The sequence below is a fragment of the Chelonoidis abingdonii genome, chromosome 11 (assembly GCF_003597395.2).
Source record: "Chelonoidis abingdonii isolate Lonesome George chromosome 11, CheloAbing_2.0, whole genome shotgun sequence".
NCBI classification, from domain to species: domain Eukaryota; kingdom Metazoa; phylum Chordata; order Testudines; family Testudinidae; genus Chelonoidis; species Chelonoidis abingdonii.
Window position 1 is genome coordinate 24,313,325 of NC_133779.1, and position 16,053 is coordinate 24,329,377.

The 16,053-nt window shown below is 50.7% G+C and overlaps 4 protein-coding genes across 5 annotated transcripts in view; 2 read left to right on the forward strand and 2 right to left on the reverse strand.

Annotated features, from left to right (window-relative positions):
* Nucleotides 1-2,966, reverse strand: part of LOC116816480 (uncharacterized) — a 560,774-nt gene extending 557,808 nt beyond the window's left edge. The window contains exons 1-3 of the mRNA XM_075070353.1: nt 2,896-2,966; nt 2,160-2,246; nt 94-315 (exon numbers count right to left, since the gene is read on the reverse strand). Of these exons, the coding sequence (XP_074926454.1) occupies nt 94-315; nt 2,160-2,246; nt 2,896-2,964 (378 nt within the window). The 5' untranslated portion in view covers nt 2,965-2,966. The remainder of the gene's footprint in view (nt 1-93; nt 316-2,159; nt 2,247-2,895) is intronic.
* LOC116816605 (zinc finger protein 2-like) overlaps nt 1-16,053 on the forward strand; it is a 181,381-nt gene that overhangs the window by 121,449 nt on the left and 43,879 nt on the right. The gene's annotated exons all lie outside the window — the stretch shown is intronic.
* The window catches only part of LOC116816556 (uncharacterized), a 568,924-nt gene that overhangs the window by 80,758 nt on the left and 472,113 nt on the right, over nt 1-16,053 (reverse strand).
* The window catches only part of LOC116836048 (uncharacterized), a 616,551-nt gene continuing 612,325 nt past the window's right edge, over nt 11,828-16,053 (forward strand). The window contains exon 1 of one of the 2 annotated variants that reach the window (XM_075070386.1): nt 11,828-11,864. The gene's annotated coding sequence lies outside the window, so the exon portion shown is untranslated. The remainder of the gene's footprint in view (nt 11,865-16,053) is intronic. The other variant, XM_075070385.1, reaches the window with a different exon arrangement.

The following is a 16,053-nucleotide window of genomic DNA, read 5'->3' on the forward strand; positions in this document are numbered from 1 at the left end:
GCCCCTGACCCCACTCTGTAAAGTGCTTTGGGGTCTAGGGCTCAGAAGTGGCTATAGAAACGCTGCGAATGATCACTGCAATGACAGCCTGACCTGCAGGGGTTGGCTCAGCAGCTGCTGCCCCTTCTCTCCTCCCCTCTCACTGAGCAGGGAAATCTCCCAGGACAGGCTGTAGATGCCCTCATCCCTTCTCTGGACAATGGCTCTCTCTAGCTCCTCTAGCCAGGACAGCAGCCGCTGCTCCTGCTTCTCCAAAAACCCTCGCAGCTCCTTCCACTCCGCGACAATCTTCTGCCTCTCGGCTTCCGTCTGTTTCTGCAATAGAGAGAGGGCGGCTCGGTAACAGGGGAACATAGAACATAAGAATGGCCAGACTGGGTCAGACCAAAGGCCCATCTAGCCCGGTATCCTGTCTTCTGACAGTGGCCAATGCCAGGTGCCCCAGAGGGAATGAACAGAACAGGGAATCAAGTGATCTATCCCCTGTCACCCATTCCCAGCTTCTAGTAAACAGAGGCTAGAGACACCATCCTTGCCCATCCTGGCTAATAGCCACTGATCGACCTGTCCTCCATGAACTTCTCTAGTTCTTTTTTGAACCCTGTTAGCGGCTGGCCTTCCAAGTCTTCTTGTCAAAGGTTTCTAGGTTGCTGTCGTATGTGTGAAGAATATTCCTTTGTTTAGTTTTAAACCTGGTTGCCTTCATTTCACTGGTGCCCCAAGTTCTGTGTTATGAGGACAATAAATTCCTTATTTACTTTCCAACCAGTCATGATTTTAGTAGACCTCTATCATATCCTCCTTAGGCGTCCTGTCCTCCAAGATGAAACAGCCAGCTTGTTACACTGGCACTATTCTGTCTGCCGACCAAACAGCAGCTACACCGTCAGGGCCAGCTCTAGCCATTTCGCCGCCCCAAGCATGCGGCCACACCGCGGGGGTGCCATGCCGTCCGCGGTCCCTCGCGGCTCGGTGGATTCCGCAGAGGTGGCTGGCGTAGGGGTTCTTCCCGCAGGGTGGACGCGGTAGGGTCGCTGGTCCCGCGGCTCTTGGTGGACTCCCCGCAGGTGTGCCTGTGGATCGGCCCACGTGCCGCGGCACCGCGGACCCTGCAAAGGCAACTGCGGGAGGTCCACGCGGGCGCCTGCCTCCTCCGGGCAACCGGCGTTGCCGCCTGTGGTTGCGCCCAAGCCGCGTTGGGCCTGGGGCCTGTTGAGCCAGCCTGTCAGCGCAGCCTTGTAGTTAAAGCTGTGAGAGAGGTAGCATAGCTCAGTCTATTAATTGCCTTCACACGGGAAGCTTTTTCCATATCCTTCATCATTTTTGTTGGCCTTCTCTGTGACCTTATCCAATTTCCAATTTTTTTTTTTTTTTTGATGATTGGTGTGACCAGATTTGGATACAGTATTTAAGATGTGGACCTCACCATGGATTATATAAGAGGCAATATGAATTTTCTGTATTATTATCTATCCTTTCTAATGATTCCACATTGGTTTCCTTTTTGATGATGTGCAGATGAGTGGATGCTTCCCAGAATATCACAGTGACTTCAAATCTTCTTTCTATGGTGTAACGCTATTGATTCCATATTTTATGTCGTAATTATGTATATCTTTCCATGTGTAATATATTTGATTTATCACACTGGAACTATATGCTCAGGTCAACATGGAAAATCTTAAATGTGCCTTGCGGGCAAAGGTGGCAGAGTTAATTTACCGAACGAGATCTCTCTGCTGGTGATGATGGGACAGATAATCATTTAATCCGGAAGGGGGAGGGAATCAGGACCAGGGTGAGCTGTACGATCATCTCCGGAGGGAATTGCTCCCAAAACTCTTCACTTTTGCACTGAGCAAATCTCGCTTCTCTTGCAGCCACTTGTCACTCTTCCTCGCATCCACCCAGGAGCTAGAAAGGAATTCTGTGCATCCAGACAGCTATGGTAGAGGGACTCTGGGCTTAACACAGACTGACTCTCCTGTTCAGAGCTCCTGCATCCTAAGGGCATCATGTTCCCAATGTTCACCCTGCAGGCTCCTGGGTCAGTGAGGGATGGGCCCTGGCTTGAGTCTGGCAGGGGGGGCCCTGCGATTCACCAGGCCCATTCTTTGCAGGCAAACCTCGGGGGGGAGGGGTGTTGCTCTGGCATCTACCGGCAGCTCCCTGCTTTGTGCTCGCTCCTCGGCTCTTGGTGATTCTCTCTTTTTCACGGGGCCAGACGGCTGTTGTTGGTAACACTCCTGGACCGAAGCAGGGGAGGGAGGTTAGAAACTGTGGCAAACGAGCCTCCCAGCTGCCAGTTCAGGGCCATCTGCCCTGCAGACGCTCTGTTTCAGGGCCCTGGGACTCAGAGTGAGAGGAGGATAGTGAACAGGGAGCGCTTTTCCAGGGAAACGCCAGGCCCAGGCTGCAGTGACGGGGTGCAGCCAACCCCAGCTCGCCGTGGGGCCTAACCACATACCAAGCAGCCAATTCAGACAGTCCCCACTTTCCGGCCAGCCCCCAAGTTCCCGCGGCATAGCTGAGAATGGAGCCCCCAACAATCCCGCCCGTGCTGACCGCAGCCCACACAAACTCCGCGACCCGCACAGTCCAATCCCCAGTGCTACCCCCCAGCGCACCCCAAACTACCCAGTACGAATCCCAGCGCTCAGCTCTGACCCCAGGATCCCCCGGCTCCCCTACCCTCGCTCGGCCGCCTGGGTCCGCGTCTTGCAGCCGAGCCGCGCTCCGGGCGCCATCTGCAGCTCCCGGCCCCGCCCGGGACACTCCGCCCGCCGCAGCCCCGTACCGAGCCGCCGGGAGATCGGGGCCCCCCGGGCGGGGGCGAAACGCGGGCCCGGCCCCTCCGGCGAGGATGCGTGTCCGCCACGCGTGTCCGGGCCCAACGCGTGCCCCAGCGGGCATGCAGGGCTGGGCAAGCCCCGCGCTGCGCTCCGGCCGGGGCCATGGCCGCATGCGGCACCAATGGCGGGGGGGGGACGCGCCGGGGGGCAGGAAGGGTCGGCTCCTCCCCGGGCCTCGGCCCCCGCCCGGCCCCACGCAGGGGGGTGGGAAACGGGGGACCCGCCAGCCCGGAGGGCAGGGAGGGGCTGGGGTCCCCAGGGGAAAGCATGGGTCGGGGGTGGACTGCGAACCATCAACTTCAGAGCCACCGGGGGCGTATTAACGCGCCGCCCGCAGCAAGTGCTGCTCCGCAGCGCTGCATGCCAGTAACAGCGCTGAAGCCGCTGCCCTTCCCCTGCCGGACCAGCCGGACGTATCTGCTCGCTGCTAATCCAGGGGGGGAGAGGGGCGGTCGGGGTAACAGGGCGGTTGGGGGCTGAGCAGGGGCGGACAGTGAGCTGGGGGCGTCAGGCAGCTGGAGGCGGGTTGGGGGAGGGGATAAAGGACCAATCAGGGCGGGGAGGGAGCAGGAGCTAAGGTCGGGGGCTCTGGCAGAGGGATAAGGGCAAAACCAGACCAGGGGGGGACGGGGCAGCAGTTACCCAGTGGGATTGGGGGGGGGCAAAGCAGCTTTTGTGTTTTAATTCCCTCTCGCAGACAGGATCTCTCCCCATGGCTTCCCAGGGCTGGTTCTCAAAGGGGCAGGCACCCAGTGCCTAGTCAGTGCAGCTTCTGTGTCCGATTCTGACCTCTGAGGCTTGTCTACCGACAAAGTTCAAGCGCTGCGGTGGGCCAGTGGCCTGGCTATCCACCTACACGCAGGGATTAGCTCTGACTGGAGCGAGCCTGTCCACACTCGCGCTTTAAGCGCTCGAACTTTCTGTGCTCAGGGTCTGTGTGGTGTGTGTTGATTTTTCGCACCTGAAGTCAGCAAGTTGAGCACTGTTACCTTGCGATAGATATCCTGAGACTTAATTCAGTAATAAACATTTGACAGGGATCCCTGAAACAAGTCCCTTCTCACTGTATCTGAATACATGGAGTCTCCAATCAGTTTCCTGTTTTATCTGTGCTGGATTCCCTGTTCTCTGAATATTTTCAATTTAATTTTTTCTTTCAATTTAGAGCTGACTGAATTTCGTGCGCCTAGTGTCAAAACGTTGTTTGAGTCAATCACAGATGGGATTGCATTTTTGGCACTGTTATTTTGCTCTAGTTACCCTTAGTGTTTTTCCGCATGCAACTTGATTCTCAACTATTCGGTAAAGGCAGGACACTATCTCCTATACACGTCTTTCTCCCTGGAAAAATCTATTGTAATTTTTGCAGAAAATAGAACTTGCCGTCAGTTGGTCGGTCCGAGCAATCAGTCTATGTATCCGGCGCTCTTGTACCCTGTCGTTTGTGGGCAGTGGCAAATGCAGGTGTTCTAGGAATGATAGGACAGCAATGAATCGGCTGAGCATCCATTGTCACTCCAGTCGGTTGGCAATGAAGGATTGGTTTACGGAATGCAGAGCATGGGCCTGCATCCCTGATTATCTTGGCTAATAGCCAATGTACGTATCCTGAGGGACTGATCTAATTCTTTGTTCAACCCATTCATAGTTTTGCCTTTCAAAATATAATGAACATGCATCTACAACCCCAAGATACCTTGACAACCACAAGAATTCTAAAATCATGAGTTATACACCCTCGAGTCAAGACATTGTAATAAATAAATGAGATCTTTTTTGTGCTCTTTGTTCTTGAGCTTGTAGGGTGCAGTAAGGCCAGTTCCAATCTCTTGAGCCGAAACGCCTGAATGAATCATTGTCTACCCTCATTCTCCCAAACATTTCATAACCCTAATGCCATACCTACACTTTAAGTGTGGGTTAACTCAAGTTATGTCAGCACAGAGTCACTAAGGTTACTATGCCAAATATTAGGAGGTAGCCATGTTAGTCTTTATCCACAAAAACAGGAGTCCGGTGACACCTTATCTGTTAGTCTTTAAGGTGCTACCAAACTCCTTCTTGTTTTTACGGTTACTATGTCACTGGTGCGCATGACTCCTGGCCTCCTTGCTCAGCAGTCAGGGTACTCACCAGAAGCACTTGTACAGATTCAGAGTGAGGTGCACCGTGAATAGCTATCCCGCTGTCCACCCACTGTATTTTGGGACACTGGTTTGGCAGTGTATGCTGGGTACCAAACAGGTCAGTCAGGGGTGGTTGTGGCCATGGGAGCCAACTTCTTAGAATGCACTGTTAACTATCCACTATCGTTATATGTGTCCCATACACAAACGTATACACAATGTTTACACCGTTTTTTTCTAAACCCACAAACCTGCCTGGCCCTCCTCACTGTCTGCCGTCTCACACAGACTCATGGAGCTTGCACAGCTCTGCTCTATTGTCATGAGCGTTTGCACCCAAAGGTGCATGCTCCTTTACTATTTGCAGAGCAGCAAACATACATTATACTCTACAGTCCTTATGAAAATATGCTTATGATCTGGATATGACACAGCTAATATGTACTTTATGCAAGATGGCTGATGTGAGGTGTCATTGCAAAACTTAAGACCTATTGACTGTGTTTATCCAACTGTATGCATGTAACATGTGTACCTGAGGCTAGAAATATTAACCATGTCTCTGTATTTCAAATGGGCTCTGTTGGATGAGGCCAGACAATGTTAGTGGCTTATTGAAGGAATTCACAAAGACATAAAGATACCGCAGGAACTGTGTGCAATAGGGTTATACAATGGGGACGACTTGACCAGGATCAAATACCTGTACACAGTGGGTGCTGTTTTGTTGTACAGACAAAACTACACAGGATCTTTTCAGGGGGCAAGACAAAGATGTTCCACCAGCCCCTTCCGTTTTTTTGCCTGCCAACCCCCCCCCGCGCCACGCGCCCAGCTTTGCCCTCCCCCCAGACCCTTCCTGTGCCCTGCACAAAACGCCCCCGCCAGCTCCCAGCTGCTCCACTTCCAGCCCTTCCTGTTTGGCCTGGCTGCCACCCCTCCCCTCCGTCCCGTCCCAAGCTGCCCTACCAGCTCCCAGCTGCGCTCAGCCCGTCTTCCTGTGCCTGCAACCCCCCCCCCCTGCCGCTTCCCAGCTGCTCCACCCTCCTGTGCCCTGCAAACCCCCCCGCATCCGCCTCCCAGCTGTCCAGCCCCTTCCTTGCCCTGCAAACCCCCCCCGCCGACTCCAGCATGCTCCAGCCCCTTCCGTTGCCTGCAACCCCCCCCGCCGCTCCCAGCTGCTCCAGCCCCTTTCCTGCTGCCCTGCAAACCCCCCCCCGACTCAGCTGTTCCAGCCCCTTCCTGTGCCCTGCAACCCCCCCCACCCCCCTGCCTTCCCAGCTGCTCCACCCCTTCCTGTGCCCTGCAACCCCCCCCCGCCCGCTCCAGCCCCTTTCCTGTGCCCTGCAATCCCCCCCGCCGCTCCCACTGGCCTCCAGCCCCTTCCTGCTGCCCTGCAACGCCCGCCCCGCCGCTCCCAGCTGCTCCAGCCCCTTCTTGTGCCCTGCAACCACCCCCACTCCCAGCTGCTCCGCCCCTTCCTCGTGCCCTGCAAACCCCTCCCACCGCCCCCAGCTGACAATCCAGCCCTTCCTCTGCCCTGCCTAAACCCCCCCGCCGCCCCCAGTGCCTTCCAGCCCCTTCCTGTGCCCTTGCAAACCCCCCCCTCCGCCGCTCCCAGCTCCTCAGCCCCGTTCCTGTGCCCTGCAAACCCCCTGCCGCTCCCAGCTGCTCCAGCCCCTTCCTTGCCTGCAAACCCCCCCCCCGCCGCTCCCAGCTGCTCCAGCCCCTTCCTGTCCCCTGCAAACCCCCCCCACTCCCAAGCTGTTCCAGCCCCTTCTGCTGCCACTTGACAAAGCCCCCCCCGCCGCCTCCGCCCCCATCCCTTGTGCCCTGCCAACGCCCCCCCGCCCCGCCCGGCTCCAGCTGCCTCCAGCCCCTTCTAGTGCGCGCTGCAAACCCCCGCCCCTCTCCGCTAGTCCAGCTGCCTCAGTGCCTTCCTAGTGACCTAATGCAAAGCCCCGGCTGCACCGCTCGCGGGACTGATGCAAGGGCTTGGGACTCGCCCTTGGGACAGCCCGGCTCTGCTGAGCCGGGGATCCTCCTCCCGGGGTATGGACGCCGAGCGCGAGGGGCTGGGCAGGGTGACTTCTGCACAAGCTGCCCTCCTCAGCCCATTTCTGCCCCCACCCACCCCGTCGTTGTCTGTGGCTCCCAGCGCTGCTGGCCCCACTCCCACCCCCCGCTCTGGACTCCCCTCAGAGGGCCAATCAGCCCTCCAGGCAGGCACGTGCCAACCCACGCCGGGAACAGAGGACCAAGTGGGAAGGGGCAGCCCAGACGTTCTGAGGTTGTGGGTTATTGCCCCCAGGTACTGTGGGGTCACACCCCACCCAGCTTCTGCGGTCGGCAGCAGCCCAGAATTATGAGGGGTGGCAATGGAGCAGGAGTCTGCTGCCTCGCAAAAGTGATAGCGAAAATGATTTGCCCACACCCCCCCCCTCGTGTTAAACAGACTATTAAAAAAAAATCTGCTCATAACATAATTCATTAAAGTAGTTTTTGGCTAGATTTAAAAGTGCGTCGAGAAAAGGTAATTCATTTTAAAGATAGATTAAAGAATAAATTTAAGCTGTTACAATCAGGCTTGATATAAAAATTTGTGTGGACTTTCTGTGTTTTGAATTGATAAGGTCATTATATTTTAATATATAAAAGGCCCACATAAAAACCTAAAATATGCATAATGATTATTGAAGAATAATGCAAATAGGTCAAATTGCCGGAGAAAAGTGCAATGAAAACCCCACCAATACGTATTTATTCAGAGGCTTTGTGCTACTGTAGGTACAGACTTTGTATTTACTGCTGTGCAGAAGAGCATGGAAAATAACCCAAAGAAGCAGAGAAAAAAAAAGAAGATATTAAGGAAAAAATTTTAAGATGAATATTCAACTCCATTCCTATAAGTGCACAACCAAGCTTTATTGTGTGCGTTTGGTTTTCATGCCGTCATTTTGCTCTGAAGAGTCAGCATATTAAAAAAAATGGCACGTCCCCTAATCACTCAGAGCAGAGGCTTACTTGTTGCAAGGGGTCACTGTCACGGAACGGCACAGATCATGCCACTCTGCCCCATGCGTGTCCGTTGGTGGGAACCCCCACTTGAGTGAGGACCAGCCCTCTCAGGGGCTCCACTCTCTCAGCGGTTAAGCCCCTCCACTCCTGGAGCCACATCTCTGAGCCTTAGCTATGCTGTTTCTCGCCCGCCGGGAGCCCCCTTCAGAGGTTCACTGCTCTGACTGCAGGACCTCCGACTCCAAGGAAATTTGCAACCCTGCTCTCTAGACTAGATGGCACTCAGCCAGCGCTAAAACAGAAACGTTATCGAGCATTTGAGCAGCATAGGACAACTCTCCGCCCTCGGGCCTGGCCTCCCTCAGCACAGCATATCCAAGTCTCCCTGCATTAGGTGGGCTCTGCCTAGCTTCTCCCTCTCCAGCTCGAGCCGCAGGCACACTCACTTGCTGGGCATCTGGATTATCACCAGCCGCCAAGCCCTTCTCTGTCCATTGTCTTCCTCCGGTAAACATTCGCTGGGCCTCCTCTCTTCTGCTGCTCTGCCCCCCGTGAGCCACGGCTTGGTAGGGTTTTTTCCTTGGGGTTTCTACTTTTTCTTTTGGCAAACCCATTGTCCTCCCATTGCCTAAGAACCGATCTGCAACTCTGAGCTGGCCTCTGGGTTTATGGTCATCAGTGCGGGGTATCCCCATTCTCCAGGCCATTGGCTGGGTTCCAAGTTCCCTTGCTGGTCCTCTGTAACAACAAACTCCCTCATCTCATCACCTTTGTTTAAACTTAGTAACACTCAGGGAAACTGAGTCTCACCCCCTGCATGCAAACTATTGGAAACAAACAAGAAAATCCTCCCACTTTGTCACATTCAGGAAATTCCCACACTGCCCTGTGCTGAAAAAAAAACGACCCTGGCCGCAGAAGAAACCATGTGGCTGGAGTCATAGCTAAGACTCAATTTATCATGGCGTATTTTTAGTAAAGTCATGCGACGTTTGCATGGGCCACAGAAACAAAAACCATGGCCCCCGAGCCTAGACCTTAAATACCCGGATTGCATCTTGGGGGGCAGGGGGAGGGGAAACCAGGGGGCCCACAGCACACCTGCCTGGGTGGGGAGAGGGAAAGCCCCAAAGCGCCCACTGCTGCACCACTGAGGAGGGGACCAGGTCCCTACTGCTACTCTGCCATCTTGCTGGGGGGAAATTCTGTGGGGCAGGGCTCTGCCTGGCGGGTTTATTCCTTCCTGTTAATCACTGTGGAAGTGTAAACAGCGAGAGAATTTGTTCCTCTTTTCTATACGGAACAAATTAAAGGGAGCTGGATTATTTCCCAGGGCTGCTAAATCATAAAACACAATGGAGCAGAGACTGGTTTTTGATCTATCACTCTGGGTTATGGAGCCAGCACACTCCCCCTCTGAAGGACAGCCGTTATACTTTACATGCATCTATTCATTAGGGCCGCCAAGTTCGGCTGAGTAGGTTTTCTTTCCTGTTGCGGATTTCTGAAACCAAAAATAAAATACAATAAAATTAAAATAAAAAGTTGATGTTACAATTATTTTAAAATTCATGCAATTTCATTTGTCAATAAAACGGCTCCAGCGATGGTAGTGGGGAGCACAGGCTACTGGTATGCATGGAGATTGTTAGAATCAACAAATATCAGGGCTGGAAGAGGACCTCAGAGGTTCATCTAATCTAACCCCCTGCCTCAAGCAGGACCCTTCGCAACTAAATCATCCCAGCACGCTTTGTCAACCTGACCTTAAAAACCTCTAGGAAGGAGAGTCCACTCACCTCCCCTTAGGGAACCTTCCAGTGACTTCACCACACTCCTGTGAAAAGTTTTCCCCTATATCCCACCTAAACCTCCTCCACTGCCAACTTGAGATCATTTACTCCTTGTTCTCTTCATCTGCTACCCACTGAGAAAGTCTCGATAATCCTCTTTGGAACCCCCTTTCAGGTTAGTGAAAGCAGCTATAAATCCGCCCGCTTTCTCTCTTCTGCAGTACTAAAACAATCCAGTTCCCTCAGCCTCCCCATCAAAGTCATGTGCTCCAGCCCGCCTAATCATTTTGTATGCCCTCTGCTGGACTCTTCCCAATTTTTTCCAACTCCTTCTTGTAGTGTTGGGGCCCAAAATGACACAGTATTCCGATTGCAGGCCTCACCAATGTCGACTAGACGGAAATGACACATCCCTTGATTCTGCTGGCAAGCCCCTATTATTACAGCCCAAAATGCCATTTAGCCCTTCTTGGGCAGCCAAGGGCACACTGCGACTCATAGCCAGCTTCTCGTCCACTGTAACCGCCTAGGTCCTTTCTGCCCAGAACTGCTGCCTAGCCCTTCGGGTCCCTGTCTGTAACAGCTTGAATTATTTCTTCGTCCTAAGTGCAGGACTCTGCACTTGTCCTTTTGAATCTCATCAGGTTTCTTTTGCCCCACTCCTCTAATTTGTCTTAGGTCCCTCTGTACTCCTGATCCCTTACCCTCCAGTGTATCTACCACTCCTCCCAGTTTAAGTGTCATTCTGTAGACTTGCTGAGGGTGCAGTCCACGCCATCCTTCCGATTATTAATGAAGAATGAACAAACGCAGTCCCAGGACCAACCCTTGGGGCACTCCGCTTGATACGCGACCTGCCAACTAGACATGGATCCATTGATCACTACCTGTTGAGCCCGATGATCCAGCCAGCTTTCTATCCACCTCTTATTAGTCCATTTGTCCAGCCGCATAACTTCTTTAACTTCTGGCAAGATACTGTGGATGGCGAGAGCACCCTGCATTCCCTCCCAGACATAACTTAGTGGTGAGACTGCACTTTCTGCTGCCTACTCCAGCTGGTGTCCAAAATGACATGTCTGCCTGTTGTGGTAGGGGCGCCAATGACACACTCTTTGTTGGCTTCCCCGTTGCTTCCCCGTAGAAACGTCATTTTTTCTGCAGGAAACCAATAAATCTCGTGGAGGACGTGATTTGTGCTTGTGCAGTAGTGCCAGAATTGAAGGGTAAGATTTTGAATCTTTCAAGATGACTTGTTTTAGTTGCAGACATTAATCAGGCTGCCTCTGTTCAGGAAGCATACTGCTCTCTCCCCGCCGCCAAAAGATCCTGCTGCAGCAGAAACCATGTGATTGGAGTCATAGCAATCTCTTTACCTTACAGGAGTGGACTCTGTGGGATAAGCTTCTGGGCTTTATTCCTTCCTTTAATCACTGGAAGGGTGAACAGCAAGATTAGTTTGTTCTTCTTTTCCATGTTGGAACAAATGCAGGCAGGCAGCTGAATTATTTCCAGGTTTGTATAAACTAAGTAGGAAGGATGGTTTTTTGATCCATGTGACCTCGGTTTTGGGCCCAGGACACTTCTGCTGCGGGTGGAAGGGCCTTCCTGCAGGATGTATTCACAGTGCATCTCACAAGCTGCTTGCCACTGGATAGTTGTGCCCAGGGGATTTAGACGCTTTTAGAGGAACGGTTGATTGTACGTGTTGTGTCACATCTCTAATGCTGGACTGAAATGCCAGTCCTGCATTCTCAGCCGGGGTCTCCTTTAGTCTATATGAATTCAGCAAAACCAGCCCCCTTCCCCCTGCTTTTCTTCCTGGTTAAGATACCAGCCCTGTCCTTGCCCCTGCTCCAGGTGGAGGGGGGTTCCCCGATTCCCTGAGTGTCACAAACACCCTATTTGAGGGGACCCGGCGAGGCAGGCCAGGGCCAGCCCATTGCCTGGGGGAGCCGCCTCTTCCTGTCCCCGCAGCCCAGCAGCCCTACTCCTTTGTGCGGAGCAGCAGGCCATGGCCCAGGCCAGGGCGCAGCACGGAGCTGCTCCAGCCCTGCAACCTGCAGGGCAGCATGGTGGGGCCGGACGGCCCAGCGCGGGGCGGGCAGGGCCGGGTGGCGGGGACACATGTGGGGAGACACACTCCTGCCAGGAGGTTCCAGGCCTGGCTGCCTGGTTGCCCCACTGCCCAGGTGGGTCCCCAAGCCTCCCCCACAGCCAGAGAGGGGCTGCCTGGGGCTGCAGGAGGAGTGAGTGTCCCGGAGGCTGCGGGAGTCCATCTGGGTGTCAGAGCAGGTGTAGTGTATTTAAATGCTCCAGTGTGAGGAATGTGCCTATGTACAGTTATCAATATGAATGCGATTGTAAGAAACTGCTATTGTTAGTAAATGCCCCTACCTGATTAGCAAATTGCCTTCAGGTAGCAGTTTCTTGCCTCTTAATTCTATGTGCAATTGCTACATGTAGAAAATCCGCTGTCTGCTAGCAGTATTTATATGTTATAAATTGTAAGAAACAGTTTTTGTAAAAGAGCTTACTTCCCTCAATTACGTTTTCTGACCTTAATTTTTTTCTCTTCTTCTGGACTCTCTCCAATTTGTCCAATCTTTCTGAAATTGGTGCCAGAACTGGACACACCACTTAAGCTGCAGTTAATCAGCGCCAGAAGTAAAGCAGATATCCCAGGTTTGATGTTCTTGGTTTTTTGCATAGCTCCCTTCCAGAGTACTCGTATTCAGTCGTTTGTTCCAGATCCTCTCACATGCTCCTTCGTAGGAAGTTGTTTTCCCATTTTGTATATTGCATGCAGCTTTACATGTTATCGTTCACAGACTTGATAATTGTACTCTGTGCTTGCCATTATTCTCAATCAGACTGATTTAGATTTGGAATAGAAACGTTCCAGAACTGATTCCTGGAGAACCCCACTTCGTTTATGCCTTTCAGTCTGTGAATCACTGAACACTACTGCCTTGGAGCTGTTTTTCCAGACTTGTTTGCACCCGTCTATATTTTGCTCCATCTAGTTGCTTTCCCATAGTTTGTTTATTGAGAGGTCATGGGGAGACATATCAAAAACCTCACTAAACGGCGAAGATAAACTAGATTACTACAGATGCATTTACACACACATGTAGAATTGCATCTGCTAAGTATGTTCTTATCTGCTAACCATGCAGTCTGAGAGTTATAATAATTGGGATATAGCAAATCTCGTAGAAGCTGGAAGGACCTTGATAGGGTCATTGAGTCCAGCCTTCTGCCTTCACTGCAGGACCAAGTTTTTGCCCCCAGATCCCTAAGTGACCTCACTCAAAGACTGAATTCACCATTTTGGGTTTACAAGCCAGATGCTTAAACACTGAGCTTATCCCTCTCTTCTGCTGAGCTAGCCCTCACCACAATAGCCATGTGGGACCGCTATCTGCCTTGAATATAGCTACATCAGATGGCCGGTTTTTTTTAGCAAGTAGACCTGTGCCTGCTGCAAGGTAGCACTGGTCCTACAGATTGTGATTTCTGACACACACATGTTAGAAACTGCAATTCTGTAGGGATGTGTACCTGTAACTCTGCTATCTATTATGTGCTGAAAGCAAAAAGTGGCTGGGGATTTTAAAAATTAAAAAAATTTAACTCACAAACAAATGCACCACTTAATTTGCCATTTGTGCAGCCCCAAGTATCTGAAACACTGTGCAGAGACTAGCAGGTCTGCATGTGGTAAGCACTGTGTTAATTTGTTTCTAATCTTCATCTTTCAGGCTCTAAACCAGAACATCAGGAGAGCTGGTACAGCTGCAAAAAAATAAGTTATAAAATATCCTGGTTTATAGCTGTCGTGACCAATGTCTTGTTCAGTGTTCTGTGTTGCAATTGTTTGTCTCTAGTGGTCGTCCTAGCATGTGCTAAGCACTGCGGTCCAAAAAAAAAAAAAAATACTACACTAGGCCAGGGAAAATTGCTTTCCCATCTCTCTGCTTCCCCCATGTCCATCAACTTATCAATCAACACTTTGTGTCCAATTAAGACTTTGCGTTCCAGTTGCATCAGATTTATTTTTTGTCTTGTGTGTCTAATAGTTAATTTTGTTTTGTTAGTTACATTTGCTTGCCTTAATGTTAAATTCCACACTTTCCTCTATAGGCAGTGGTCCCCAACGCTGTGCCGCATGCGGGGGCCATGGCGCCCACCTTCGGGCATTTATGTGTGCCCGCCTAGTGCCCAGCAGGGGATAGAAGCTGCGGCCCTACCCTGCCGGTGACAGAGACTCCGGGGGCTGCAGGCTCGTGGTGCCAGTGTTCTCAGTCCCTGCAGGCGCGGGTCGCCGCTTAAGCCAGGAGAAGCCGTGGCCCTGCGCGCTGCCAGGTACAGAGAACTCCGGGGCTCCAGGCTTCATTCTATGTTTAAGTAAGTATAATAAATATATTTTGGGCCAGCAGGATTTCAACAATGTTTTACTTTTTTTAAAATAATAAGATTGAAACCGCTTATGATATTTATTTTGTTAAAAAACTCCTTAACGTTTCTTACAGTAGATAAAAGAGCAAATTCACACGTAAGGTGAAGCAGTAAATGCCTGCAATAATTTAATTATTCCTTTACATGTACAATTCCATTTTTATCTTATGGATTCATGTATTATGTATATTAAATGTGCTTTTTTGTCTTATTTTAATGACCAATACAAAATAGCCGTGAAAAATTGTGGTGCCCGCCACACTCTTCTGAAAACATGAACTGTGCTACTGGCCACAAAAAGGTTGGGGACCACTGCTCTATGCCCACTCTGGTTCTACTTCCCCAAACCCTAAATGGTAGTTTCATTGGCCCCCATAACCTGTAAGACCTTGGCCCATAATTGTTAGGGCCCAATCTTCAGGCTCCGCAAAAAACCTTTGAGAAACTGTGTAAAAATAGGGGGATTCTGCAACTTTTAGCAACTGAATGTTAGTTTAAGTCCAATAGCTTACCTTGCATGACAACTGTGGTCCTCCTACAAAATCTTATTGTTGGTGTGGTTGAGAAGGTTCCTACTTCAGATAACTTTATTGTTTGATGGCTATTGCAGATCAAATTGGCTCTTTTGATATTAGATCAGTGCACCAATGATTGTAAAGGATGGTTTATTGTATTCCCAATTTATTTAATATTGTTTGATTTGTGGTGTTAGAGTTATATCTGGTGTTTAGCCAATTGTAATGGTTTTAGTTATATTCACATGCGTTATGACCTGTTCTTGTTTCGTTTGCAACAGAATCACCTGTGCCCTACAATGCCACAACTAACTGTAATAATCACAGATCAATGGGCAGAGTGTTGTGAGAGCAGCCCACCTAAGTCAGCATAGTCACTAAATATCATTTTTCATCCATAATTGTCCTATTAGTAACCTACTGTTATGTTGGTTCTGCCTTAAAACATTAATAAAGGCGACCCATCAATACCCCTGGATTGAAGGTCAAAGAGGGACAATGTAGAACCTGAATGAAATTGTTTTTAATGTTCACTTTATTAATGTAACTTCTGTTCACCATTTATTACACTTGTCTATTTTTAATTCTGTTCACTGTTGCCAATTGTAATTCAAACCCATTTTAAAACGCTCCTCCATTTTGTAAGAGCTTCCTCCAACCTTCATTTTTGCAAACCTGCTGCTACTTATCTAGTTTAGTTTAGATGTGTGACTGAGAATGTATGGATGATGGAATCAACTCCACCCAGCCTGTCTGATGAAATAGAGTTCAACCCACCGGCTGAAGATGCAGAGAAGAGCGCCTAACAAGTAAGAAGAGTCCACCTAAAAGAAAAGGTACAATAGAAGGAAGATCAAAGCCAGGTCTGAGGCTGAAGTCACACCTGCAATTGAGGGTGATCATCACCAAACTCAGAGGCAGCGTGACACAGCGAGACCTGTAGACTCTGGATTCAAACTAAAGCCTACAAAAAGGATGGGTGAGATGGAAGACTTGAAGGTAACATTCTGCTGCCAACATGGAAGGGCATCGGTGCAGGCCCAACAGAGACCAGCTATCCTTGTGCCCGGCTTTCCTGGCCAGTTAGCGCCACAAGCTACAAACCCAAGCTGCAAATCAAGCCACAACTCAAGCTGTCTTCAGGACTGGTAATATTGCAGCAGCTGCAGAACATCTGAGGATGGTGTGTGTGTGTGTATAAGTATTAGGTAAATGTGTGTGTACAAGGATTAAATATTAGTTATTGGTCATAAATCAAATTGTTGTCATAATAAATGTGGCATCTTTA